The 25,587-nt window shown below is 40.9% G+C and overlaps 2 protein-coding genes across 2 annotated transcripts in view; both read right to left on the bottom strand.

The window, feature by feature from the left end:
* The window catches only part of arid2 (AT-rich interactive domain 2), a 45,710-nt gene extending 35,688 nt beyond the window's left edge, over positions 1–10,022 (bottom strand). The window contains exons 1-3 of the mRNA XM_066687148.1: positions 9,507–10,022; positions 9,286–9,379; positions 8,402–8,499 (exon numbers count right to left, since the gene is read on the bottom strand). Coding sequence (XP_066543245.1) covers positions 8,402–8,499; positions 9,286–9,379; positions 9,507–9,598 — 284 coding nt within the window. The 5' untranslated portion in view covers positions 9,599–10,022. The remainder of the gene's footprint in view (positions 1–8,401; positions 8,500–9,285; positions 9,380–9,506) is intronic.
* An 8,407-nt stretch (positions 10,023–18,429) lies between these two features.
* ano6 (anoctamin 6) overlaps positions 18,430–25,587 on the bottom strand; it is a 32,510-nt gene continuing 25,352 nt past the window's right edge. Inside the window, exons 16-20 of the mRNA XM_066687108.1 lie at positions 25,346–25,476; positions 24,600–24,805; positions 21,887–22,086; positions 21,441–21,546; positions 18,430–21,115 (exon numbers count right to left, since the gene is read on the bottom strand). Of these exons, the coding sequence (XP_066543205.1) occupies positions 20,900–21,115; positions 21,441–21,546; positions 21,887–22,086; positions 24,600–24,805; positions 25,346–25,476 (859 nt within the window). The 3' untranslated portion in view covers positions 18,430–20,899. The remainder of the gene's footprint in view (positions 21,116–21,440; positions 21,547–21,886; positions 22,087–24,599; positions 24,806–25,345; positions 25,477–25,587) is intronic.

The raw sequence follows: 25,587 nt of genomic DNA, 5'->3' as shown, positions 1-25,587 counted from the left end.
CTATACAACTGCCAGTGGGGAGCAGAAATGAAACAGGCAAGTGAAACACGAGGGCAAGTTGTTTTGTGAGGACAGGAATTGCACTGCAATTATATTGACTTAACATCCAGCAGGGTAGTTAGCAACTAAAATGTGTTCATGTGCATCAAGAGCAATACACAATACTACACACACAACAGACTGTCAGAAGGTACAGCTAGCTTTGAACACATGGCTAAGGAATATAGCCTAGAACACAGTTATTGTCCCTTTACTGAACAAGTGGCTGGTTTAATTCATCAATAACTTAACAAGCTCCCAGTCTTTAGAAACAGGTGATTAAGGGTGACCTATAAAACTAACTGGATGCGGGCTCTGCAGGACTAAGGCTGAAGACCACAGATTTAAACCAATTGCAGTGACAAATAACTCCACAGACCACTCATCCAAATACAGAATGTTTTTGTATCTACCACAGAATCTTTAAAATAATTAAAATGTATGGCTGTTTAATTAAAAAAACAAAATCTAATAAAAAAGGGCATTTAAATTTTAATTGCTGCCTTATATAATAAAGTCCTTCAGCTCAAGCCAGTTCTCTGGCTATCAACACATGTAAATCGTGAAGGTCAATTTCATCCCGACTAAGATTAGTAAGAAAATAAACTTGTACTGTATGTATTTTTTTCATCTTTGCCTTCAAGTGTAAACCTAAAAGAGGCAGTTCAAAAGCAACAAGCCTTTATAGTTGCTTGCTGAGTGAGGTTTTGGGAGTTGGGAGCTGTTGATGGTAACATTAAGGAAACACTTGCTTTGTTATTTTTCATTCTTCTTCATCTCTCATCGTCACCACAGCTCTCCGTACCAATGACACAGCTGTAGCCTTTAGAGGATTTCCCTGATTCAAGACAGCAACCTTTGACCTACTGCCCCAGTCATGTGCGGTACAGTAACCGACCTGCGTACATATCGGTGTTGTAGGGTCAATCTGCAGAGGAGCCGCAAATGCAGATGCTAGACTAGAAAGTTCATCGCAGCACAGGATACTAGCACAGCATAAGTACACAACCTGGAAATCCATTCACTTGGTTAAGACACAATATTGCCTTAAAGTTTCAGGAATTCTTCTAAAAGCAAGGTACAAACAAAAGCTACTTGTTCAGAGAGAATCAACAGGGAAAGCCATTTACAATCCATGACCTACTCAAAGCTTTCAGCACTTAATTGCTATTAGATGTAGTTCTTCAAAAGCCAGACTTCTCAACAGACCACCATTTCAGCACAGGGGTGGGGGTGATTGAAAACTAAAACTGAATATCACGTCGCAATGGGCAAATCAGATCGGAGACGCTACATCCTCATGTCGTTAGTTAATGTACCATGGATTTCGTATTCTGTTTAAGTCTATCTAAACTGCATAATGATATGTTGACATTTATTTTCTTTCTACAGGACCAGCAAGTGCACGATGGGAGCCTAGAAATAACTCCAAATAACAGCAAGTACAGAATGAACAGCCTAACACACCACAGAGCGGTACAGTGCTTAAACAGACGCTGGCAGCTATTAGGAGTCCCCAATCTTACACATGCCACCTACATTGGAATATGACTAAGTCTGTGTACTTCCTAAGCAACTCGATTGCCAGCATTCCACTTACCAAGCATGGCTGAGTATGCTCAACTTATGTGGTAAGGGCTATAATTAATTGCACCATGCCACTAAAAAACAGGTCAAGTTTATGAAGAGGAATGATGCAGGTACACAAACAAAGGACACTGCAGCCACAGCTTAAGAGCAATTTAAAACAATTGTGAGGAGGATTCCTCTCTACATAATTCTCAACATTATAAAATACTCAAGTTCAAACTACTGCTTCAGAACACTGGACATTTCTGAACTTGTATCAAAGGACCCTTAGCTACAAAGTATGTCTTCTGGCTAGGGTACACTGATCAGATATTTTTCATCTGAACTATAACCCCCAATGGTTATTACAACATGAAATTTTTACATCACAATTATTATTATTTTTTCATACCTCTGACAAAGATAGTGCTGCCCAGTGTCAAGGACTTCCACAGAATATTAATTCAAAGACTCTCATTCAACACTAGGGAAGTCCCAGTGCCACACTCCCTGAAAGTGAAACCAGCACTGCACTGGCAACAAAGTAGCTGCATCTCATGTAATAATTGGATAATATGAGGAAACAAATGTCACCACAAAAATATCTTCTCTTGGCTAATGCTTAGAATTGCCATCCTTGAACTCCAAACCATGCAAATGCAACTGCTGCTAGTCGTGTGTGTTGAGGGAGGGGTGAACCCACAGTGTTGTTGTTTTCAGGCGGCACAATCCAAAATACCTTTTGGTTTCAGAAATGTTACACTTTGTGAAGATATTTATGTAATAAATAAATATTATAGTGACCGTTACATCATGGAGAAGCCATGAAAGGTACTAAACAGATTCATGGATTTTCTGCTGTGCAAGCACTTACTCCAGTGGGATTTGATTTGATTTGATATGCTGTTCTGTGTCCCTGAAACTGTATACCATATTCTTTATAGAAATATATCAGTGCATTTTCCAAAATAAAATTTATACTTACAGCAATTTTCAAGTATAACAAAACTGATAATCTAAGCATAGGTTTTCACAGCTGATTGTAAACAATGATATAGGCAAGATACAGATTTAGCCTAGATTATTGCAAGTACGGCAATTCACGCAATATAACAAACTGAAATTAAACCAACCAACTGACAAACAGACATGTTCATAAATTGCATTTTGTGATAAAACCACTAAGTTTTGCACACACCATTATTGTGCAGGAGCATATGCACAAAGGAAGAAAAACAGACACTGTCACTCTGGTAGACCTTTTAAATCAGCAACATAAAATTAAGTAGGATAGTGTGTTTGTGTACTTAACTAGGTGTATTCCAGTATTGTACTCTTACTCTAACCAGGTCTCCTTACCGTTTCTTAGCATCTGCAATGTCTAATGGAATACAAAACAGCAGCACAATACTCTGAACATACTATGCAGAGCTCTCTTTTGCCCTTTACCATTTTGGGGTAAATGTCTTTGGTACTGAAATTCTGCTACCACACACTTATGTTGGGTACATATGTACAGCGCTAAGCTAGACAGAGCAGCATTGCTGGAGAGAGGCCCTGCATACAGGCCAAGAGTACTCCCACAGCAGGTGGTGCCTCACACTGTTAAAGCAGTCTGAGCAATTTAAATAAATTAATAAATAAAATAAATGAGTAAACAGACGTGTCTGTGCAAATGAATATTTACACCCCAGCTTGAATTGTATTGATTCTGATAAGCTTTAAACACCATTTGCAATATACTGGATTAGCTATCTTTTTGTATTCTTCAATAAATAAACACTACCATTGCTAACCAATGGTTCGCTAAAGTATTTGGAATGGGTGCGAAAACTTATCATACAACGGTCTTCACTGGTAATTAGGTTACATTCGAAAGCAAGTTCAGGAATATCACACAGAAATGGCGCTCAAATGTCAACAATCATCGGAATCAATCTTCTGTATAATCATAAGGCATTTGCATTCAATTTCAAATGTTTCATTTATTTTCATCTCCACACACTTGTGTTGCCTGCTCTATGAGCGTTCTTCCACACTTCCATTTTTTCTTATTCATAATAGAAATCGAAAACAAAGCTTAAAAGGAGTCTCAGTCAGCACTCCTTTGAACGATTCCTTCATGTGTCTAATAAACATGACAATAAATCATCTTCCTATGCCAGTACGATGGTTCTGAGTGGCTCAATTGGTATTTGCTCAAGGCACTGGCATTTCTTTATTGAGCCAGGGTTCCCACATATTAGACTTTGAGTCTAATGTTTTAAGTACCTTTTATGCTGTGGACTGACACTGTGAAAAGGGGACGGCTTGGTTGTGCATGTTTAAATAATGAAATAATGTGTAAGAAGCTCCCTACATCCCTTCCACCCAAAGCACAGCACTAATGCAGAGATGTGTTGATTAGAGTTTGCCAAATTCCTAACTGAGAGGGTATAAAAGAAAACAATCCAAATGAATAAAAACAGCAACAAAGCTGTTTAGAGCTCAGGGGTCAGTTCATTATGTTCCTTTTTAAAACATAAGAATCTTTATTCAGAAATTAATAAAAAGCCTCCTGCTTTCATGAAAGCTAGGGTCAGCAAAGACAACTGTGCTGTGACGAATTACCCCGCCCAAATATATAGATTTATTTATTCTATACAAATCCAGTCTGACTGACACAGGTTGCATTGAGCATGACAGACGGGTATCCTAAGAACTGGAGCTCGAAACAGCTCTGTTGTTGTTGACAGTCTGAAGCACACCTGCAGCACACAGGAAGAGATTCATTGTGAGAAGTCTATGAAAGGGCTCCTTCCCTGGCCACTCGGATAGCCTGAAACACTCCGGTAACAGCAAAAGCCACATGTTTTAAAAAAAAAAAAAAAAAGGGGGGGACTATAGACAGACTCATAAAGCCAGCCTTAAACACTGCACCTGCCAGACTGCCTCATGCAAAACTATTCAAATGCAGGATCTAGAATAGTTCAACCAGATTAAAAATATCTTAATTTGATCAAAATGGTTCAAAAGAGTTCAAATTTTACACAAACTCAAATCAGTCAACAATCAATGTGTAATAAAAAAACATGTGTAGATACAGATATTGCCTGACATGTCTACAAAGGAAAATATATACTGCCTGTACTGTGTAATCCTACTAATTGAATGGTACCAGCAGCAGCATGGGTAGGAATATACAAAGTGCGCAAAGCAACACAGAAAAACAAACTTCAACTAGATCTGCTTTCTTACTCGAGTTCTGGCATTCAAAGCACAGGATTTCTTGAGAATGGGGGGGAAATGCAGCCCACAACAGAAGAGAGCTTCACAGCGCTTACATCTGCTACAAAATTAACTTTCATTGGACACCTTCAGAAAGCATTTTATCAATCAATTTTCCACAAAAATGAACTGCAAATGAGGAGCGTAGTGTTATGTGCTTATGCCGAACACAGACTTGCTCAGACATCAACAGTACTGCATGCAGGCCTAATCCACCTCCACAAACTTTGCACAATTAAAATCGGGAAAGACAAGGTTAGGAGACCTCCCCGTGTTTTTCTAATCTCCACCAGAGCAGCAGAGTTGATGATAGCAACTTAAGTACAACAAAGTCTCTGGTGAATGGTAATTGCTTGTCAGAAGTTTATGGAAGATTAAGGTAAAGTCCTGAACAAGTCCAATAAAAAATAAAAAATAAAACAGATAAACACTTATCACTTCAGTGATATCACATAAACATTGGTCAATGTATTTATTTTCATGTAAAATTGAACAAAACAGTTCAAGCATGAGTGAATGCATTTCCATATAATAATATTCCCCAACAAATCAGCTACACACTGGTTCAAAACGTCAATGCACATAACTTCAGGAGTCATGCAATACCACCGTTGATACTTTTAAGATTTGTTAATACAAAACGGGGTGGGCACTTTTTCCACAAATGTATTGTATACATTTTAATACAGAACTCAATATAATGCAGGCAGCACATAACATTTGTGGCTTGTTTTGAAGACCATAATTAAATTAAAGCAGTCAGTGGTTGTGTGGCTCTGCCCTGCCTCACTTTAATTCCCTGATAGTGTGGCTCTGACCTGCCTCACTTTAACTTCCCCATTTTGGGTAAACTGAAAAAGTCACACAAAAGAGCAGAGCAGAAAACAACCCTATTGGGGCACAAAGAGTTCTCTTTCCTCCTCTCGACTTGGTCTTGCATTTGAGAAGCAACTGGCAGATCTGGACAAAATCACTAATTCAAATTGAAATGATTTTTTCTGCAGCACATGAGAATCTAGGATTACCGCACTTCACAGCTTCTGAGCAACATCAGTTGAATTTAGGCAAAGGAATTTCACATTTAAATCTGTCCAATAACCAAGAAAGGTAGAGCAAATTAATTAATACCTTAAAAGCTAACTGGAACAGTAAGTGTGTAACTGCTCAACATCCAATCACTCTTCTGTGAATAAGACGAACATCCAGGAGTTCAAGTGTAACAAGTGGTACATCATCAATCCCAACATAGAAACATAAGATGCAGTTTCTGAAGTACCCAAATATGTCATCACAGAAAGCATGTATATTCCTGGCAAATTGCTTGAAAGGATAAATTAGTGCTAAAATATTTTCCCTTATACACTTTCCAAAAATCAATACATATAGGAATAGTATACCAAATGGAGACACTTTAGTTATGTGTTGATAAAATTAAAATGCTTTGAAGAAAACAACTTAACAGCAGCACAATACAAGTAAATAACATTTTAAAAAGCAAGGGGAACAAAATTAAACGAGAGTATATTTAATTATTTCCAAAAGTATATGAAAAAGTTTAAAACCTTAGCCTGGCATTTGAAACCATATTATTAAAGGAGAAGGGCACAGTGCAGATGGCTTTCTGGAGGCAGCTATTCAGAGTACAGCAAGTAACAAAATAACCCCAACACATTAAATGGGCACTGCCAGTCTGTACTGCTTGAGTTAAGTTAGGTCAGTTATCACATTGATGAAGCCGCTACGCCCTTCTCTCTTAGCTATTGTTTTTTTTTTATCCTAGGGCACCAGAAAATGTGCCTAAAGTGCAGACAGTTTCCACAAAGTGAAACTCATTATTCCTATACATACTACCAGTGAGCGACAACACTTTAAATATGTGGATTTAACACATTGATTAAGAGGGATGGTAAAAAGACAATGATAGAATTTGACATATCTTGCCACAAAGTATTTTCATATTTTCCATTATTTTTCATTATTTCCATTATTATTTTTTAACCAGTGCAGTTATCATTTAAGTGCATAAATACCACCACTAAAACATGCATATTGATATAAAAAAAGTAATAATAATAAACAATGAGCTTCTCTGAAATGTATATCTTTGCATTATGGATAGAAAATTGAGGATCACATGGCTGCTAGGATGTAGGCCGGTAAGCTTCAGTACTACTGTTTACCATCAGCTCTGAGGAAACGCACAAACACATGGTCAACTAAACCCACCAGAAGCTGGGTGAAGAGTACACGCATTTTGGAGGGAAACATAGTTCACCAGAGCCTGTGCAGCACATTGTAAAACTTCAGCACTGTACACTATCAAATGCTTATTTGGGCAGTTTCACAAAACAGGGCTGTTTAGAATTTAGTATATGTATGTATACATGTACACACATAGAGCAGCAACGATTTAAATTATACACTGGCCTATCTATGAATCCAATTGGCAGCCTTCTCATAAAATAAAACATGAATGCAAAAAATGAATCATTAAGCTCATAACAGAAATAAACAAGCATTGTTTTGTGTGCTTCTTTTAAACATAAATGTACACAAATAACATCAAATACACACCTACCCACTTGAAACCACACAAGACATAAGCAGATCGCTCTGCAATCTATTTTCAGGAAAATGTAATCAGTACAACTGGCAAACGGCACAAATATTAAGCCTCTACCTACAGCAGCTCAGGGATCTATAGGCTTAGATAGACAGACCAATAGATATGAACATGCTCATATTATGGATCAATCGGTTTATAAATACATATCAATCCAAACTTAGAACCTTTAACAGCTATAATTTAAATAAAACAACCACACAATTATAAAAAAAATACAGTGGTTCGCAATTTGGCCAGTCAGATAGACAAGCTTGCCCACATTAAGCCATATAATCACACCTCCTCCTTTTGAGCCAAATGAAACTGTCTTCTGCTACTCTTACAAATGACAGATACGAGTCTGGATTGCGTCCCTCTAGCCTTCTCCTTTGACTACAGTCCTTTTCCTACAAAAGGCACAACCACAAATTCTCTTCTGAGAAAAAACATGGTTGGAACAGATGCTGCAAACTACTGTGACTTTTTTTTACATAAATCAGCAAAATGTCCTCCTAAAAAATAAGGGATGCTTAAAAAAGAATTAGGGTTAGAGAACTGTTTTCTCCTAAAATGCATGGCAGTAAAACAGGCATAACCCCTCTATCATCAAGTTCAAGACCTCCCTGCACTTCCTCACATGCTCAAACTGACAGGAACCCCAGCTCCCAGAGAGGTCACACCTGTAGATAGTTCACCCTCAGCCAACTTCAGTGGCTGCAATGTGGACTTTCCTCAGAAGCAGAGCTGCACGCAAACACTTGTCCAAGCCTTTCAACTCCACATAAACTGGGTGGCAAAAGTCTCATAGCCATCCCATCCAGCGCTAATCCAACCTTGTCAACACACCGCACATGCATCTGCTTTACATAAGGTTGCACATCACACACATGACAGGAAAAAACAAAAAAATACTGGACTTACCGAAGGTAATACTGTTTTAAAACAAAAGCAGCGTTGGAGCAACTCCTTGGGAAATTAAAGTCTTCCACAAGTTCAGACCACTGATTCTTGTCAGAAACCTACAATAAAAAACAGCGTTGTAAATTATGCACTTCCCCGGCACGCTTTGTGTGTTTCAGTCTCACAATACAGTATTTTGTTGGTGCCAATATACTGTACGCCACTGCCACGGCCACCGACGAGGAATCCCCTGTATTTTGGTGATAGTTTGTTTTATTTTCCCATATGAAACAATGGACCTCCCCCTCCCCCCCCCACTCCGAAATGACAACTAATAAAACCGGCCCCCGCTCCCGGTGACACTGTGAGACCCCCCCCCGGAGGGATCAATAGCCCCAATAACGGGCTGTCCCGATTTGGGGTCGTTTTTGCATTTCTCTAGGAATTCAATACATATAGGCCTGTTTGAGGCCTACATTCTGTCTTCAGCCATGAAGCCCAAGATGGCTATGGCTCATGGCTGGCTTCTTTGTGGGGTTTTCGGCTTAAAATCGAGGCAGGAGAGCCATCCGCCGCGGCGAGGACATTTCCCAGCCCCTGCTCCGTGCCGATTATCGATGTTAAACATGCCCGCTAATTTTGAGTTGCACTAAAACTGCACTCAGACTCCGGGAGAGCGGAGCAGCTGAGACTGACTCTCAATGCAAATGCAGACACACAGCACCAGCACCGCACTCCTGTGAGCAGCGCAAGGCCCCCATCAAACCCGTCTCCTCGCACGGCTCTTCACAGCCCGGCTGAGCCCCTCCAGGAGCCCGGCTGCACCGCCGTCGCTGCCCTTGCACTCCCAGGTATCGATATAGCCGAGGCGAGAGAGGGAAACCCACATATACACTTCCACTCACCTTCGCAAATCCACCTAAAGTAGTGACTCTGGTGTAGAGAGCATTGAGATCCAGCTCTCTCCCACCCACGACAGGGATCTTCTTAAACGGGGAGCTAAAACGAGAAAAACGGCACATTAATACCGCCCGCTCTCCCGGGACACCCCCGGCGGGCTCCGGCGGCCGTTAAACGGGCTTTTAAAGTTATATTTCGAGGTCTGAACAGCCGCCCCCCTCCTCACCCTCTGCTTTGGTGAAACTGCCGCAGCTCGTCCAGGAAAGCCAGTCCTTTCCTTCGCTGGTCGGGTTGGTTTTTCCCCGTCGAATTTGCCATTTTAAAAAAGATTAAAAACCAGTTAAAACCCCACTCAGTCGCTGCCTAAGACACCAAGGATCCCATAGTCCGCCGGCGCTCAGTCATGGGCGAGAAAGCCGAGTGTTTTAAAAAGTTAAAGAAATGAGAGAGAGGAGTGATAATAATGACTGTATACACACACACAGCAGACCAGACCCGACTGAGCCCTGCTACTATAACTTCCAGCAAAGCAATCCGAATTACGAGCGACCCAGGCGGCGGACCGAGGCCGGCATGGCTGTGTGCTGGACGGGTTGCGGTGGCTGGCGCGGCGGCGGTTTCGGAGGGGTCGGACTGTGTTACAGACGCGGCTCCATGCAGCCTCACACACACTGTACGAGCGGCAGCGGGATCCAGTTCTCAGACAAAAAGATCCCGAGGCCGAGAGCTCCGAGTGCCGAGCCGCGCAGCGCCCCCTATCGGCCCGCGGCGGCGGCGCCCCTCGCAGCGGCGCTCAGAACAATAGACGGTGTTTGGCGCTTAGGGCTCGTCGGAAACTTCCCAACCCCGTCAAAACAGAACAGCGCCCGGTGTCGTGGGGGGAGGGGGCCGGGCAGCGGCTGCACGCTTGCACAGGTACAGTGATTATATAATAGAGTATGGTATATGCAAATGCACCATGCAGCTCATTTGCAGACTTTTTGGTTTTGCTTGCATGGAGTTTAAAGAGTCACTTGTCATTTTAGCAAACGCCTTCATAGTTCTGTTTAGTTTGCCGACTTCAAATAGTTGCAGCGGCTCGTTATATGTTAACATCAGCTGCATCCATACATGTGATAGTTTACATGAGTTAGAAAGGCAGCATCGCAGGTGTTTTAGTCCAACAGCAACAGCCATCGTGATGCTAATGGGGGTGTAGGGCAGCATGGGACTCATTCATAAACTTGGCCGCAGCGTGCTTTTTTTTCCTCGTATTGGAAAAGAGTGCGAAACTGCTATGCAAAGTGTGACTACCCCCCCCCCCCCAAAAAAAAAACAATACGCGTGATTGACAGACGGGAGCCGTTGCGTTCTGCTCGTGACGTCACCGCGCAGGTGAGCCACGTGGGTCGGGGTCCCGCGCGGACTGTGCGGTGAAACGCACGCGATGGGACCGCATAACCCGTGCGTTTGCAGTCGATGTCCAGACACTGTAGACAAGAGCATGCGTGGAGCCCGCAAGAACGGGCTTTAAACGAGCACGCCAAGGAAGGACAATACATCGGATTAAAACTGCCGTAAAGGGCTTTATTATCTGAGCATGTGTGTGACTTGACTAACCCTGCCCTGACAGCAGCACTACTGTGGCACTGCATGCGGCTGCTGTCGTGTCGCTTCTGTTCACAAACACGCTGCACACTAGCGTTTTATTTTGATGGGACCCCCCCCCCCCCCCCGTCCGTGTTAAGTGGCCCCTTCAATCACACCCCCAGCCCCTGCAGGAGCAGCCCGGCTCTGCGCTGGCGGGAGGAGGGTTCAGGAGCCCGGCTGCTCCCTGCGGTGCCTCCCCGGTGCGCACAGCAACGCAGACACGGGCAGGATGCGCTCCGGACAGCTGCTCGGTGCAATTCAGTGCAATAGTAACACACACGCGTTTATAGCAACTATTCTGTTGCAGCCCATGCAGGCACACGGCCGTGCTCTACCTATCGTTTTACTGAAAGATCCCGCTAAACCAGGAAGACGGCTGCCTACAGTTTGCACATCTGCGTCTTGCAAAGGAGCAAACGTATGAAGTGCATGCATTGTGCGCTCGCCGGGTGTCTGCCGACGCGGGGTCGAGACGTGTGCGCCCCGGGAAAATGGAAAATTGCTCACGATCCCTTTTCACAAACGCCAGACGCATATCTTCTAGAGGGGGTCACCGTATTCAACCATTACACGCACCCCTATCGCTTCCCGCACTCTCACAAAATGGCGGCACCCGGCTTCAGAAAGACCCCATTTTGTTGGGAGATTTCTGCAGAGGGATACGCCGGGCTTGTGTCTCCAGCGAGAGAGCACACTTTTCCGGATAACGCACATTTAAGGGATCTTTAGACAGAAATAGGTTATTATAATTATTAGCCAATTCAGGTGAAATGTGCGGTTAGGCTAGGACACGTGGTGTGTGCGCGTCTGCAGGAGCAAAGCGGCATTTGTGTTGTGTGTGCGCCGGTATAACCCATAGCTGCTCAATTTTGTAAGTAATATCAATTTAGCACGAAAATAAAGCACACGTGTGATAAGTATTCGTGTATGCAATGCGATTGAATGGATTACTTTGTTACTACAAGTAGTTCAGGATCGGAACACGTGCTTCCTGTTGTGTAACTTTATAGTAAATCGTGTCTGAGACGGATTTGTTGTTGCCGTTTGTTGTATCAAAATAAAAAATGGTTAAATATGTGTTATATCGTGGAGGTTAGCGGAACTGTCCACCATTAAGGCTACCGCTTTCAGTTTATTCTCCTAATCATTACAATAACCTTTTATGTATTCATTTTGCAATGGTCGTTGACTAATTTTAAATACTTTTGTAAAGTGGCCTATACATCAAGGCTTACCTAAACCCAACTTTATAGATACGTTTGAATGCACTGACACTTGCTATCTCTTAATTGCAAAACTATACGAACAAGCAATAACCCAATTAGCCATACATTGTTTTTTATATGGCGTAAAACCCCATTATAGGAGGCGAAAGTTTTAAAGTGGCAACTTTGTGGGCACACAGTAATAAATATTGACCCCGTCAATCAGCAAGACAGGGTCTAAATAACGCATCCTCCAGCCAGGGGGTGCATACCTTACTACACAATACATCCATACACTAATACATGCTCCTGTTCTTCAAGTAGGCTAATATTGGAGGGAACTAAGCATATTAGCACTTTCATGTTATTATTACTATAAGTCATTCTTAATATCATATTTGAAAACTTTTAAATGTATTATAACACTAGAACATCATGGATAACTGCAATGTTTCTGTATATCATCTGTGTCTGGAAGCTGAATCTGGGTTAAGAGAGTAAAGGAGAAATTTGTCCACTTTTTAGTCCAAAGCGCCACCACGTGGAAAGAAAACAAAATGAAAGTATTTTTCAGAAGAAATCCGCTGCACTTTACTCTATATTTACTGAGGTGGTTTCCCAGACGTTGACTTGCACTATTCTTGGACTTTACCACTGTGTTTCTCAACCCTGGTCCTGCAGGACCACATGCACTGCTGTTATTGTTGTTGTTGTTTTAATTAAGAGCCTTTTAATTATTTGAAACAGCAGGGGTTTTATGTAAAGTATAACATTGTATAAGGAACTTATTACGGAACCACCTTTATATCAGTTCCACAAATTTAAAAAGTCAAATGTAAGCACATTATTACTTCAATTAAGGGTTCAATTAACTCATTGAAAGCTTAGTTGGAACGCCATCCAGCAGGGCAGGGGGTCCTCCAGCCCTATATTTATACAATTAAGTAGAATTTAGTTGATAGTGGCGTTGACTAGGAAATATGTTAAAATTAACTTGTACCAGTCAGGAAAAGAATGAAGAATCACTTTTAATAGAAAAAGTCTGTCATTGACCTCACTATGTCAATTAATCTGTTAGTTGTATTAATAAAAATCCCTTTATTGTACAATTAAAAAATAAAAATACATGTATGGAGTTTGTGCAAGCTAGATTGATTGATTTATTAAAAGCAACATTCATGTATTGATTGGTATATCTGTGTTTTAGTTGGTAATAATAATTTATCATTCCTGGTCACTTTTGACTAAAATGTTATTTAGACCAGTGTTTTTCATCCACTGACACATTGGTGTGCCAACAAACACGCTCAGGTGTCACGGAAGGTTTGGACACATGAGCAAAGTCACACATAAACTAAAACACTAAAGAAATAATAATAAAATCTAACTTGACAAGAATAAATACCAGCAGGGGTGGGCCACAGGGGCACTGGCACCTGCTGAAATCTGATTGGCCCGCTGAGTGCCCCCCCATGTCAATACAAAAATATGTTTAATTCATAGTCAGTTTCTGATGTCCATATTCTGGACAACGGGATACGTTAGTTTTTTTTGCCAAAGTTTATGTTATTTTTTTTGCAATTTTGAATTGTATAGCGCCAGGCAAGAATCCAGGCGTGAGAGAGGAGTCCTGTATTAACCACACCTGCTGTTGCGCTCTGCTCTCCACTGCGCATGCCCCACACTACAGCTCAACAAGATCGTAAATTGATCATATTAAATACTCTTGCTATGCTGAGTTTTATTTCTGCTATGACATTGACAATTTAATGAATGGTGATAGCTAATGTACACTAGTTTAGGGTTACCATACATCCAGTGTTTACCGTTTTTTTCAGTCCTTTAATCTCCGTCCGTACGGATTTTTGAATTGTCTAAAAATGTCTGGGATTTGCCTGCTCATCCTTTTTCCAGCACTGAACTACAGTCCCAGGTGCGAGTTTAACCCTTCCGCTCCAGCAGCGCTGCAATTCGATCAGACTTGAATGATAAAGTGTAAGATGGTGGTGCTCGCTTATGTCAGGCCTTTTTGAACAACTATTGGTAGAACAGAAGGGTCCAAACTCCCAGCTGCCCTCGAACTCTACTGCTCTCTACTGTCCACATTCTCCTCCTCACTCACCTGGACAAGAAGTCTTACTTCCAATCACTCTCTGAATCTTCTGTCAACAATCCTTGCAAACTGTACTCCACCCCCTCCCCCGTCTCCTCTTTCCTTTCTCTCTGCAGATGATTTTGCCTCCTTCTTCTCCTCCAAGATTTCAGACATCCGCAAGCTCTTCAACAGTCCCACCTCCTCTCCCATCCTGCCCAAGTCTCCCACTGATCAAGCTTCCTTTTCTTCATTCTCATCTCTTTCGGACTCTGAACTTTCCTCTCTCCTCCTACGTCACAAACCTACAATGTGTTCCCTGGACCCTCTCCCCACTCGCCTCCTCCATGTGACCGCTCTTCTCCCCTTCATCTCTGCCCTCCTCAACTCCTCACTCCTCTTGCTGTTTCTCCTCTGTTTTTAAACAAGCTACTGTCATCCAACTCCTCAAGAAACCAACCCTTGACCCCACCTCTCCTCAGAACTACCGCCCTGTCTCCCTACTCCCCTTCCTCTCAAGTACTCTCGAGCGGGCGGTCCACCATCGGCTCTCTGCATTTCTGTCCCAACACTCCTTGATCCTCTGCAATCCGACTTCCGCACAGCTCACTCCACTGAGACGGCTCTCCTGGCAGTCACCGACTCCCTCAGCTGTGCTCAGGTGCCTCCCTCTCCTCAGTCCTCATCCTCCTTGACCTCTCCGCAACATTTGACACCGTCGATCACTGCATCCTCCTCTCCCGCCTCGCTGACCTTGGAATCTCTGGGACTGCTCTCACCTGGTTCTCCTCCTACCTCAACTACCTCATCCACCCCCCAACCTCTCCTCACAGGCGTACCCCAAGGCTCCGTCTTGGGCCCCCTCCTGTTCTCTCTCTACACTCGCTCCATGGGCCCCCTCATCACATCCCATGGTTTCTCCTACCACTTCTATGCTGATGATGCCCAGATCTTCCTGTCTTTTCCCTCATCTGTCACTCTCATCCCCTCACATCTTTTCCTGCTTGTCTGCTATCTCTGCCTGGATGCACTCACACCACCTCAAGCTCAACCTCTTCAAGTCTGATCTCCTCTTTTCCCCACTCTTCTTCACCTTCTGCTGACCTCCCCATCTCAACCCCCTTGGAATCCACCACACTCTCTCTCTCGTCTTCCTCTAAGAACGTAGAAGTCACCCTCGATCCTGCGCTCTCCTACACCCAGCACATCATTACACTGACACGCACCTGCAGATTCTTCCTGAGCAACATACGCCGAATCCAACCCTTCCTCACGACTACTCGGCTCAGCTGCTCGTCCAGTCACTGGTCCTCTCCCGCCTGGCCGGCCTGCCTGCAACTACTACCCGCCGCTCCAGCTCATACAGAACTCTGCGGCTCATCTGGTGTCTCTCTCCCCCGATTCACACACGCTACTCCACTGCTCCGCTCCCTCCACTGGCTCCTGATAGCGACACGCATTCAGTTCAAGACATTGACCCTCACCTACCACTGTCTCGACCACACTGCACCAAGATACCTTCAGACACTCGTCTCTCCATACATCCCCTCCAGACCACTGCGCTCCTCCAGTGCCAGAAGACTCACTCTACCTCCTCTCCACTCTCCTTCCTCCAGAGCCGCTCCTTCTCACCCCTTGTAATTTAGTCATTCATTCTCCTGTAAGATTGCACTTATACAATGTATTGTCATACTCTTGCCTTTGCATTACTAGTACTCATATTGTTTATTTTGATTTCCCCTATGCTCCCTTCCCCTTAGCTCTTGACTTTGACTTAAAATCTTGTCTGCACTTATCAGCTTTTTCATTTTAGGCTGTAAGACCCTATATATTGTCTACTGTATATCTCGTATACTCTTGTGTAAATTCTGAATTTGTAAAATGTATTTATGCCTTGAACTGCACTGTATTATTGCACTTTGTATTGCGCTTATATTTTGTAAGTCACCTTGGACAAGGGCGTCTACTAATAAATAATAATAATAATAATAATCTTTCATGTTATTTATTATGTTATTGATTGTTATGTTATGTTTTAGCACATTTTTTTTTTCTTTGTAAAGCATTTTAGCACCCTTTTGCCATATAACCATGAATATAACAAATAAGTGCTGTTTTTTATTGTAACTATTTTTATATATTTACACTGTATATAATGTTACATAAGGGGTCAGGGATTGCATGTTACTCTCATAACTTCTTGTTCAGACATGAATACATTGATTTTCTTTGCATGTAAATATTTGTTTCCGGTCATAACACCCCCATCTTTTGGAGTGTCCTGTTTATTGACAGTTCAGATATGGTAACCCTAGCTGGCTCTGGTTATGTCAACTCATTATCAGTGGAGCAGTAACTTTAGCTAAAGGGTTAAATGGGGCTTCTTAATGTAACAATGTAAGTGTTAAAGATGCATTCCTGTGATTTTGTGGGGCTGTGAACTCATTCTGTCCAATCAGGCATTTTCTGTATTTGTGCATATTGAGGAGACCCTATTTTGTTCACTTATACCATTCCCTCTTGCACTGAACAAATGCTCAGGGATGTGTCCATATTGAAGCACTTTTGGTGGCAAGTGGAGAAGTTGTCTATATGGTCTGATGTGTTCGTGACAATAAGGTATCACTTGTCTATTGTGTTAATGTCAATTTTAAAATAATTGTGTCACTCGCAAATGGTACCAAATATGGTGGTAAATTTGTGCTGGATTTTAATGAATTACACAGCTTATCCTTGTAATTTCCTTCAACCTTAGTTTACAAACTGAGTTTTTAAAAGCTGTTTAATTTTTGTTTAATAATAACGGACCCCCCTAGCAGATGTGAGCCCCTCTGTAATAATCATGGCCTTAAGGCCCCCCATTTCTAAAATCCTAGAATCGCCCCTGAATACCAGTTTCTGTTTCTAACAGAATCAAGTGAGTCTGTGCATTAAGAAAAGCTTTGGTTTCACAATAAAATTTAACTTCATAAAAAGGTGGGTGGGTTATGGAGTTTGGTGTGCCACACAAGATTTTAAAGTTAAGTAAGTGTGCCTTGAGCTTTAAAGGGTTGGAAAACAGGAGTTTAGGCTTAAGAGCCATAACCTAAAACATTTAATTTTAAAGCAGAGTAGCAAAGCTGAAGAGTGCATTAATTACTAAACTCAGCAAAACTAATTAGTAACTAGGCAATGGCTCCCTCTGTTGGGTGGCTGTAGTCATCACATGGAAGAAATGTAGGTCTGGGGGTAGAGATTCCCATGGTAAAATACAAACATCATCCCTCAGATGTGTTTTTCCCTTTACATTTTTCATTGATCTGAGTTCATGATGTATTTATACTGTTGGACTGAAAGAGAAGTAAAATAATGTTTTAAGAAGTTTATCTGTTCAGATTATCAACATATTTTCTAATTAGCTAACAAGCAGAGACATTTAGATGTAAAACTGCAGTTCTTATTTCTGTTGCATGAGCAGACTTTTTAATGTAACATTTCAATAGTATGCCTGATTTGGGTTAATTAGCATATGGCATATATTTGGATTGCACTTCTAACCTCAGTAAAACTCATACTGTGCCTAATACAATTAAATCCTCTAATTTTTTCAAATGTAATCATACAATATCCTAGCCACTTAAAACAATGAAGGTAAAAATAGTGCAATGCATGCAAAGAGTGTATATTATGGTTATAGCATTTGGACACACATTGTTATGAATAGTTTAATCTGATACTGAAATACTTGACAAAATGAAATAAGCAAGGATTGTGTTCAGCAAATATCACCACCTAGTGGCACAGTATGTTGATATTGCTAGACACCATTGTTCATATGATAATTTAAGCATGTAACTATTGCAACTTTGATTTAACATGCAAATAATACTTCCCTCTTCTACATACAAAATAAAATAATTGCCTCAACACCTACATTGTACTGCACACATCTAGAGCAGTCAGATAGTACAACAGCCTACCAACTGGTCTAATCAGGCTCTTTGAACAGTGTTGGAATTGGAAATACCTGTATCTGTCTAGCCCTCGATCTATGTATGCTTCTAGATCTACCCATCTGTGTTGCGATACGCTCTGCATGGTTCTCTGCATGAAACTTCATAACATGTGGCTAGGTTTGTAGTCATTATATTTGATACGAGTCATTTTGTGATCTTAAAATGAAAACGAGTCATCAGTAGGTAATAAATACTTTGAACACGTATTTTGAAAAATATACCACATAATAATGAATAACCACAGGTTTAATAATGAGGGTTATTGGTTGTGTAACAGACATGCATACTGTGTACGCCAAGTACAGCATAATCAACAGTGGTTACAGGAAGTAGACAGACAGGATATACACAGGCATCATTTAATAAACCAATATGGCACACAGATCGTACAAGTGGCAAGGGCCATTTTAGGTAAAATACATGTGAAATGCAGCACTTTAATGACATTATGTAAAAGGCACTTAGGAATTAATATCTAATTTGCATATATATGCTGCTTTATATGTAGAATAATATATATGATATATATACACACACTTTCCAAAATCTGTTCACATTCAGTTTAGGGGATATGGATTTCATTGGCAAAATTCCTCACTCCAATAAGCTAAAACTGATTACTTCTAAACCAAAACAGTGAAGTAACTGGTCATTAAAGGATCGGGTGAGAGAGAATGGAATATGAGACAAAAACAGACTTACAACAGTTATTTCATTCTGAAACCACAAGCAATGTGAATATAGGCATCTAAAGAAAAAGTCACCCAATCAAACATGGAAACCAGAGCAGCTGGCAGTTAGCAGTTAGGTGTACACAATGTGGAAAAGCGTTATACTTCTTGTTTTATTTGATGCATTCTGCATATAATTTTGACTTTAAATCAGCTGGCAAACATGTAACTTCGTTCTCTGTTAATTTGTGATTTGCCAGAACCTTTTAGCATTCATATACTGGACCAAAAACAGTTCTACACTAAACAGATGACACCTGTTACACACAGCATTAATGGCTGGCAGTTCTTTAGAAATATAAGAATGAACAATAAATAAACCAGGAGTCCTTTCAGTACAATTACATTGCAGCAGTCGTGTAAACTAATGATGCAGTTACAATGCTCCCCACCATTAGTACATTCCCTACATGGTGGACTTAGCTCTATTCAATTAACTATAAAAAACATCCAAAAGATCCCAACCTGGAGACCAGGATAACACTGGTTGGCACTCTTCAAACTCCCAATTGTGATATAAATATTTTAATTTCAACTGGCCTGTTCTAATGTATATTTACTGTGCAACTACTGTCTACATCAAGAAAAATGTCATCTCAATCTCAAAAACCGCAAAACAGATTTCTGTAAGTATTATATGATCATTTCAGCATTACGTCATTGCCATCAGAATATTGGTGGTTTTGTCTCTTCAAACCACTTCAATGCATAGAAGGACACTGATTTTTGAATAATGAAGGTGGAATTTTTGAATTCGTGCCTGCCGTCTCATAATTGATAGTATGCGGATAATTTTGCATACATAGTTTGGTTTAGCATTCACAAAATCTTCTGCAAAATCCACACTTCAAACACAAAATAAATTTAAAAAAATAAAAAAAAAGGCGGCAAATTGAATTTTGATTATTCAAGAAAACTATGATATTATTATGGTCATCATTTTGGGAAACAAAAAATAGATGTGGAGCTTGAAAGGCTTTATACAAATGTAATGTAAAACTCAAAGTGCCTTAGAGCAATGTATCACAATACATTGTTGTAGCCCACAACATTACACAAACACATTTAGCATAAACGGATTATGTCTTATATTAGACCCGAGTATTATCAACGATTTTTATAAAGGGGACAAAAACTGAATAATACCACACTGCTGAAATAACGGATGACATGGTTTATTTTTCTAAATACATTTTCTGACATTTTTCCAAATAGATTAAAAATATATGTTCACAGCTTCTTAGTTACGTTTTAAGAAATTATTTCTATAAAAACAATTCAACAAGAAGCCTGCATCATGATTCCTAGCAATTAAGTTTTCATTCTATTATTTTCGTGCAAGGTGTTAGGAATACTTTGTTGTAAAAATCTTCTAGAAGTTTGTAGCCAAAACACCAAATAATAAAGTAACGGGATATGTTAAATCGATAGACATTAGTTTAAGTGATTGTCGCAACATTCATTGTAATAGTTAAAGAGTCATGTGAATTGTGGCATGTGGCTCTGACTGGCTCTCACCACCCCCTCTTGTAGTAACTTCCTAAAAAGCTGTACTTATTTTTGCCCGTCAGCTTTTATGAAACAAAAGTGCGACTTCACAGAAACGTAACAGGATGCACAGCATGGCATCGTTTTCAAAAGGGGCAAGATGACAGGTTCGTGTGTCATTCTTAAGAGGGAAGATACCTTTCATAGGAATCCTCTGATAGGAGTTTATTGTGTAATCCAATCGAGAAGTTACTTTGCAAACAATGTTGTATGTTCCCCCTTTAAAAAAACATATTGGACGTGTCTGACAAATGACTGGGTTGGACTTGAAATAAAACAATGCATATCAACATCTATACAATACAAAAATAAAATATAAAACAAATATTTGATCTGTGGACAAATATAAAATAGTAATTAAGGCAGACGACTGTGTTTCTCTTTTTCAGAGTCCGAAAGCCGAGGGCTCTTCTCCTTTGCTATTCACTGCTTTCGGTGATTAACTTAAAGTCTCCATCTGAGCGTTTGAGTAGTTTGTCAGTAATGGGTTTCATGCGTCTGGTCACCAGTTTCAGGCTGGCCTCGTGAAGCAGCTTCTGGGTTAAGTATTTCTCCCGTTTGATCTGCTCTTTTACTTCTATAGGTACGTCCGGAATGATATACGACAGGATGAACTTCGTGAAGTAGACAATGTGCTGCAAAACAACAACAACAAAAGAGACACGATCAATCATAAACATGGTTTTAGAGACGCTCCGAAAACACCTAATTAACAGACGATCAAGATGCAAGGAATACAGAGTGCAATTTAGCAATATGCAGGAGTTTTTTCCAATGCAAGAAAAATCTGTAAGAGACGGCACAACTCACACAATTTTCTTTTCAAAACACCTTTGAAACTCTGGAATGATTACAATAGGATACACTAATGCACACTGAAGCACAATATTAAGATGATAATTTGAAGTGCTGTTTCCTGTTGATATTAAATTCTTTTAAGAAGTATGTTAGTTCACTTACCTCCATAACTATAATGAAAGCCAGTTTGGCAGCGATGACATGCCAATAGTAAATACTGTATTCATATTGTTTTGGGTGTCCAGGTGGATATCTAAAATCCCGATACCTAAGAAAGCAAAGTTGAGATATTAATGCACAGTGTAGTACTGTAAAGCTTAAATGCAGTTGATATTTGAAATGTATATGTTGGAAATTATCCATTAACTCTACTGTAATCTCTGACTTTGATTTACTATGCATTCATCCCCCTGTTGCTAAGTAAGCAATTGATTGAGCAATGATTTTTGCCGACTATTAATAAGGGAAATGCTGGAGGCCAAAGCGAGCTTGTCAAAACGTGGTTTCAGCTATATCGTGGTAAGAGTTTTTGGCTCCTGAGGACCGCGTTATATTGGGATAGAGGTAATATTATCTTTAATAGTTGGTTCGGCGATTCAGACATTAACCTGCAGGTGGTGATGTTGCCCAGGTTTAACTGGAGGGGCAGGCTTTCATTGGAGAAGTCACTGATTCTGAAGACAGAGAGGGAATTGTTGATGTAGCCCATCATGGTGTGGTCTGGGTGCTCTCCGTAGGGATACACAGAGAAGGACCAGTAGTAAACTAATCTCGGGATCATGTCGGATGTAAAAGCAATGATCATGGCCTGTGGGAACATAAAGCGATGGAACTCATGAACAATGTGCAAGACAGCTCATCATTAGCAATCTGTATGTTTCGTATTGGCACGCTCTATACATGTGAACTTCTGCTCTTTTGTAGTCAAGCTAAAAGCCACTCATACAGTTCCAGTAAACAGCACATTTTTCAATTATTTGCTCCAGTGGAAGTGGAAAGAACAATGTTAGTATAACTGTTTCACATAAGTAGAATTATATAGTATATGATATATTAATTTGTTATCACATACTCCAAATTCTGAGTAGAGTTGAAGTGTTGATCGGTGACTTTCATGACATTTTCATGACAAGAGGAAACGCCACCCTCCCCCTGCACATTTCTTTTTTTTGTTAGCACTTTCAATTATGTGTTCTGTGTGATTCTCTGTAATTATAGCACTCCCCATTCTAACAGTTTGCAGAAAATAAATGTTTTGAAAAGACTAATTGCCAAACTTTCTAGTAGAAATTAAAAATTAAATTAGCCTCCCATACTGAAGTAAAGGCCTTTGCCACTACAGTGGGTGAAAAAAGTATTTGATCCCCTGCTGATTTTGTACGTTTGCCCACTGACAAAGAAATGATCAGTCTATAATTTTAATGGTAGGTGTATTTTAACAGTGAGAGACAGAATAACAACAAAAAAATCCAGAAAAACGCATTTCAAAAAAGTTATAAATTGATTTGCATGTTAATGAGGGAAATAAGTATTTGACCCCTTCGACTTAGTACTTGGTGGCAAAACCCTTGTTGGCAATCACAGAGGTCAGACGTTTCTTGTAGTTGGCCACCAGGTTTACACGCATCTCAGGAGGGATTTTGTCCCACTCCTCTTTGCAGATCCTCTCCAAGTCATTAAGGTTTCCAGGCTGACGTTTGGCAACTCGAACCTTCAGCTCCCTAAAGAATGTCTATGGGATTAAGGTCTGGAGACTGGCTAGGCCACTCCAGGACCTTAATGTGCTTCTTCTTGAGCCACTCCTTTGTTGCCTTGGCTGTGTGTTTTGGGTCGTTGTCATGCTGGAATACCCATCCACGACCCATTTTCAATGCCCTGGCTGAGTTCTCACCCAAGATTTGACGGTACATGGCCCCATCCATCGTCCCTTTGATGCGGTGCAGTTGTCCTGTCCCCTTAGCAGAAAAACACCCCCAAAGCATAATGTTTCCACCTCCATGTTTGACGGTGGGGATGGTGTTCTTGGGGTCATTCCTCCTCCTCCAAACACGGCGAGTTGAGTTGATGCCAAAGAGCTTGATTTTGGTCTCATCTGACCACAACATTTTCACCCAGTTCTCCTCTGAATCATTCAGATGTTCAATGGCAAACTTCAGAAGGGCCTGTACATGTGCTTTCTTGAGCAGGGGGACCTTGCGGGCGCTGCAGGATTTCAGTCCTTCACGGCGTAGTGTGTTACCAATTGTTTTCTTGGTGACTATGGTCCCAGCTGCCTTGAGATCATTAACAAGATCCTCCCGTGTAGTTCTGGGATGATTCCTCACCGTTCTCATGATCATTGAAACTCCACGAGGCGAGATCTTGCATGGAGCCCCAGACCGAGGGAGACTGACAGTTATTTTGTGTTTCTTCCATTTGCGAATAATCGCATCAACTGTTGTCACCTTCTCACCAAGCTGCTTGGCGATGGTCTTTGTAGCCCATTCCAGCCTTGTGTAGGTCTACAATCTTGTCCCTGACATCCTTGGACAGCTCTTTGGTCTTGGCCATGGTGGAGAGTTTGGAATCTGATAGATTGATTGCTTCTGTGGACAGGTGTCTTTTATACAGGTAACGAGCTGAGATTAGGAGCACTCCCTTTAAGAGAGAGCTCCTAATCTCAGCTCATTACCTGTATAAAAGACACCTGGGAGCCAGAAATCTTGCTGATTGATAGGGGATCAAATACTTATTTCCCTCATTAACATGCAAATCAATTCATAACTTTTTTGAAATGCGTTTCTCTGGATTTTTTTGTTATTCTGTCTCTCACTGTTAAAATACACCTACCATTAAAATTATAGACTGATCATTTCTTTGTCAGAGGGCAAACGTACAAAATCAGCAGGGGATCAAATACTTTTTCCCCTCACTGTATGTATATATATATATATATATATATATATATATATATATATATATATATATATGATTCTGAGGTTCCTTTTTCTTACGTACTTTGCCAGTCAGTATTTTCAATGATGATAAAAGTAAAATGCTTTCCAAATCCTGCTGTCAGACTGGATTTTATCTTTGAGCATGCAGGTAAGATAAAGCTATGAAAGTCTAACAACTCCAAGTGATATAATCACAGATGATTCCGATTCTGATTTCTCTTTAATATGAAGGCAGTACAACTGAGATTAGTGTGGGAGTATATAATGTATAGAGTGTATATATCTATATATCACTGGTGGGAGACAAAGTATTCATATACTGAATAGTATTATATAATTATTTTAGTATAATGGACAACAAAAATGAACCTCAGCCTGTACTTACATTTGTTACCACAGCCAGAATGGCAATGCCCTGAAGGATGGGCTGCCATGCTCCAATGTCTTGTGCCTTCTCTGGCACCACCCGGCGAAACTGTGTGGTGATCTTCCAGGCGTCCACTCGGATCTCAAACACGTTATTGAGGAGGGCCAAGAGGGGTGCCAGAGGGAAGGAGGCCACAAACAAGGTGACGAAACCAAACTGGATCACTGAAACAGAGAACATGCAGTCAGCACAAGGTGTGAAGAAAAGTAAATGGACATCTACATTTAAAAATGATATATGCATATGACACAAATAAGCATGGACAGATGTATGCTTAGAATAACAAGAAGAGGTTAATCAATCTGAGAAGAAACGAAAACGTGACATAATTGAAATAGTGAAAATGTTAAATACCAAAGATGGACAAAGGAAGCTACTGAATGGATCCCTTGAGATGACAGAAGACCTAGATGATCACATAAAGGATGGGAAGATGAAATCATAAACATGGAAAAGAGAAGCTGTAGATCGAAGCAAGTGGAAACATCTTGGGGAGCCTTCATCCAGCAGTTGATCGATACGAGTGGCTATACATCTCATCAGCCTTTATCCATGCACTACTGGGTGAAGGCCTCTGCAAGATGTTTCCACTTGTTTCAGCATACAGCGTCTCTTTTCTAGCTCACGCCTGCAAAGCTTCTTATTTAATCTTCTCATGTTTTATGTGGTCGTTGTAGGAACCAACTTGTAAAAACCATGCTTACCCATTTCAAGGTATTCATAAAACAATCCCAGCTTTCCCAATGGCTGGAGCTCATAGTCTTGCTCCCATCGTGGAACAGCCTTTTGTGTCCTTGGACTCATGCAATAGCGGAATATGAGATTCTTCACCCATCTAGTAAAGGAAGGCCACAGTCACCGTTTATACACTTATACCCAGTTTCCACTGGCCACGTTCAGGTGCACCTCAGCATGGCCGTGCTGTGACTGTGCACCTACACTGTGC

This window comes from Amia ocellicauda, chromosome 15, assembly GCF_036373705.1.
Source record: "Amia ocellicauda isolate fAmiCal2 chromosome 15, fAmiCal2.hap1, whole genome shotgun sequence".
Taxonomy (NCBI): domain Eukaryota; kingdom Metazoa; phylum Chordata; class Actinopteri; order Amiiformes; family Amiidae; genus Amia; species Amia ocellicauda.
Note: the sequence above shows the minus strand (reverse complement) of the source record. Positions and strands in the feature narration are given on the sequence as shown.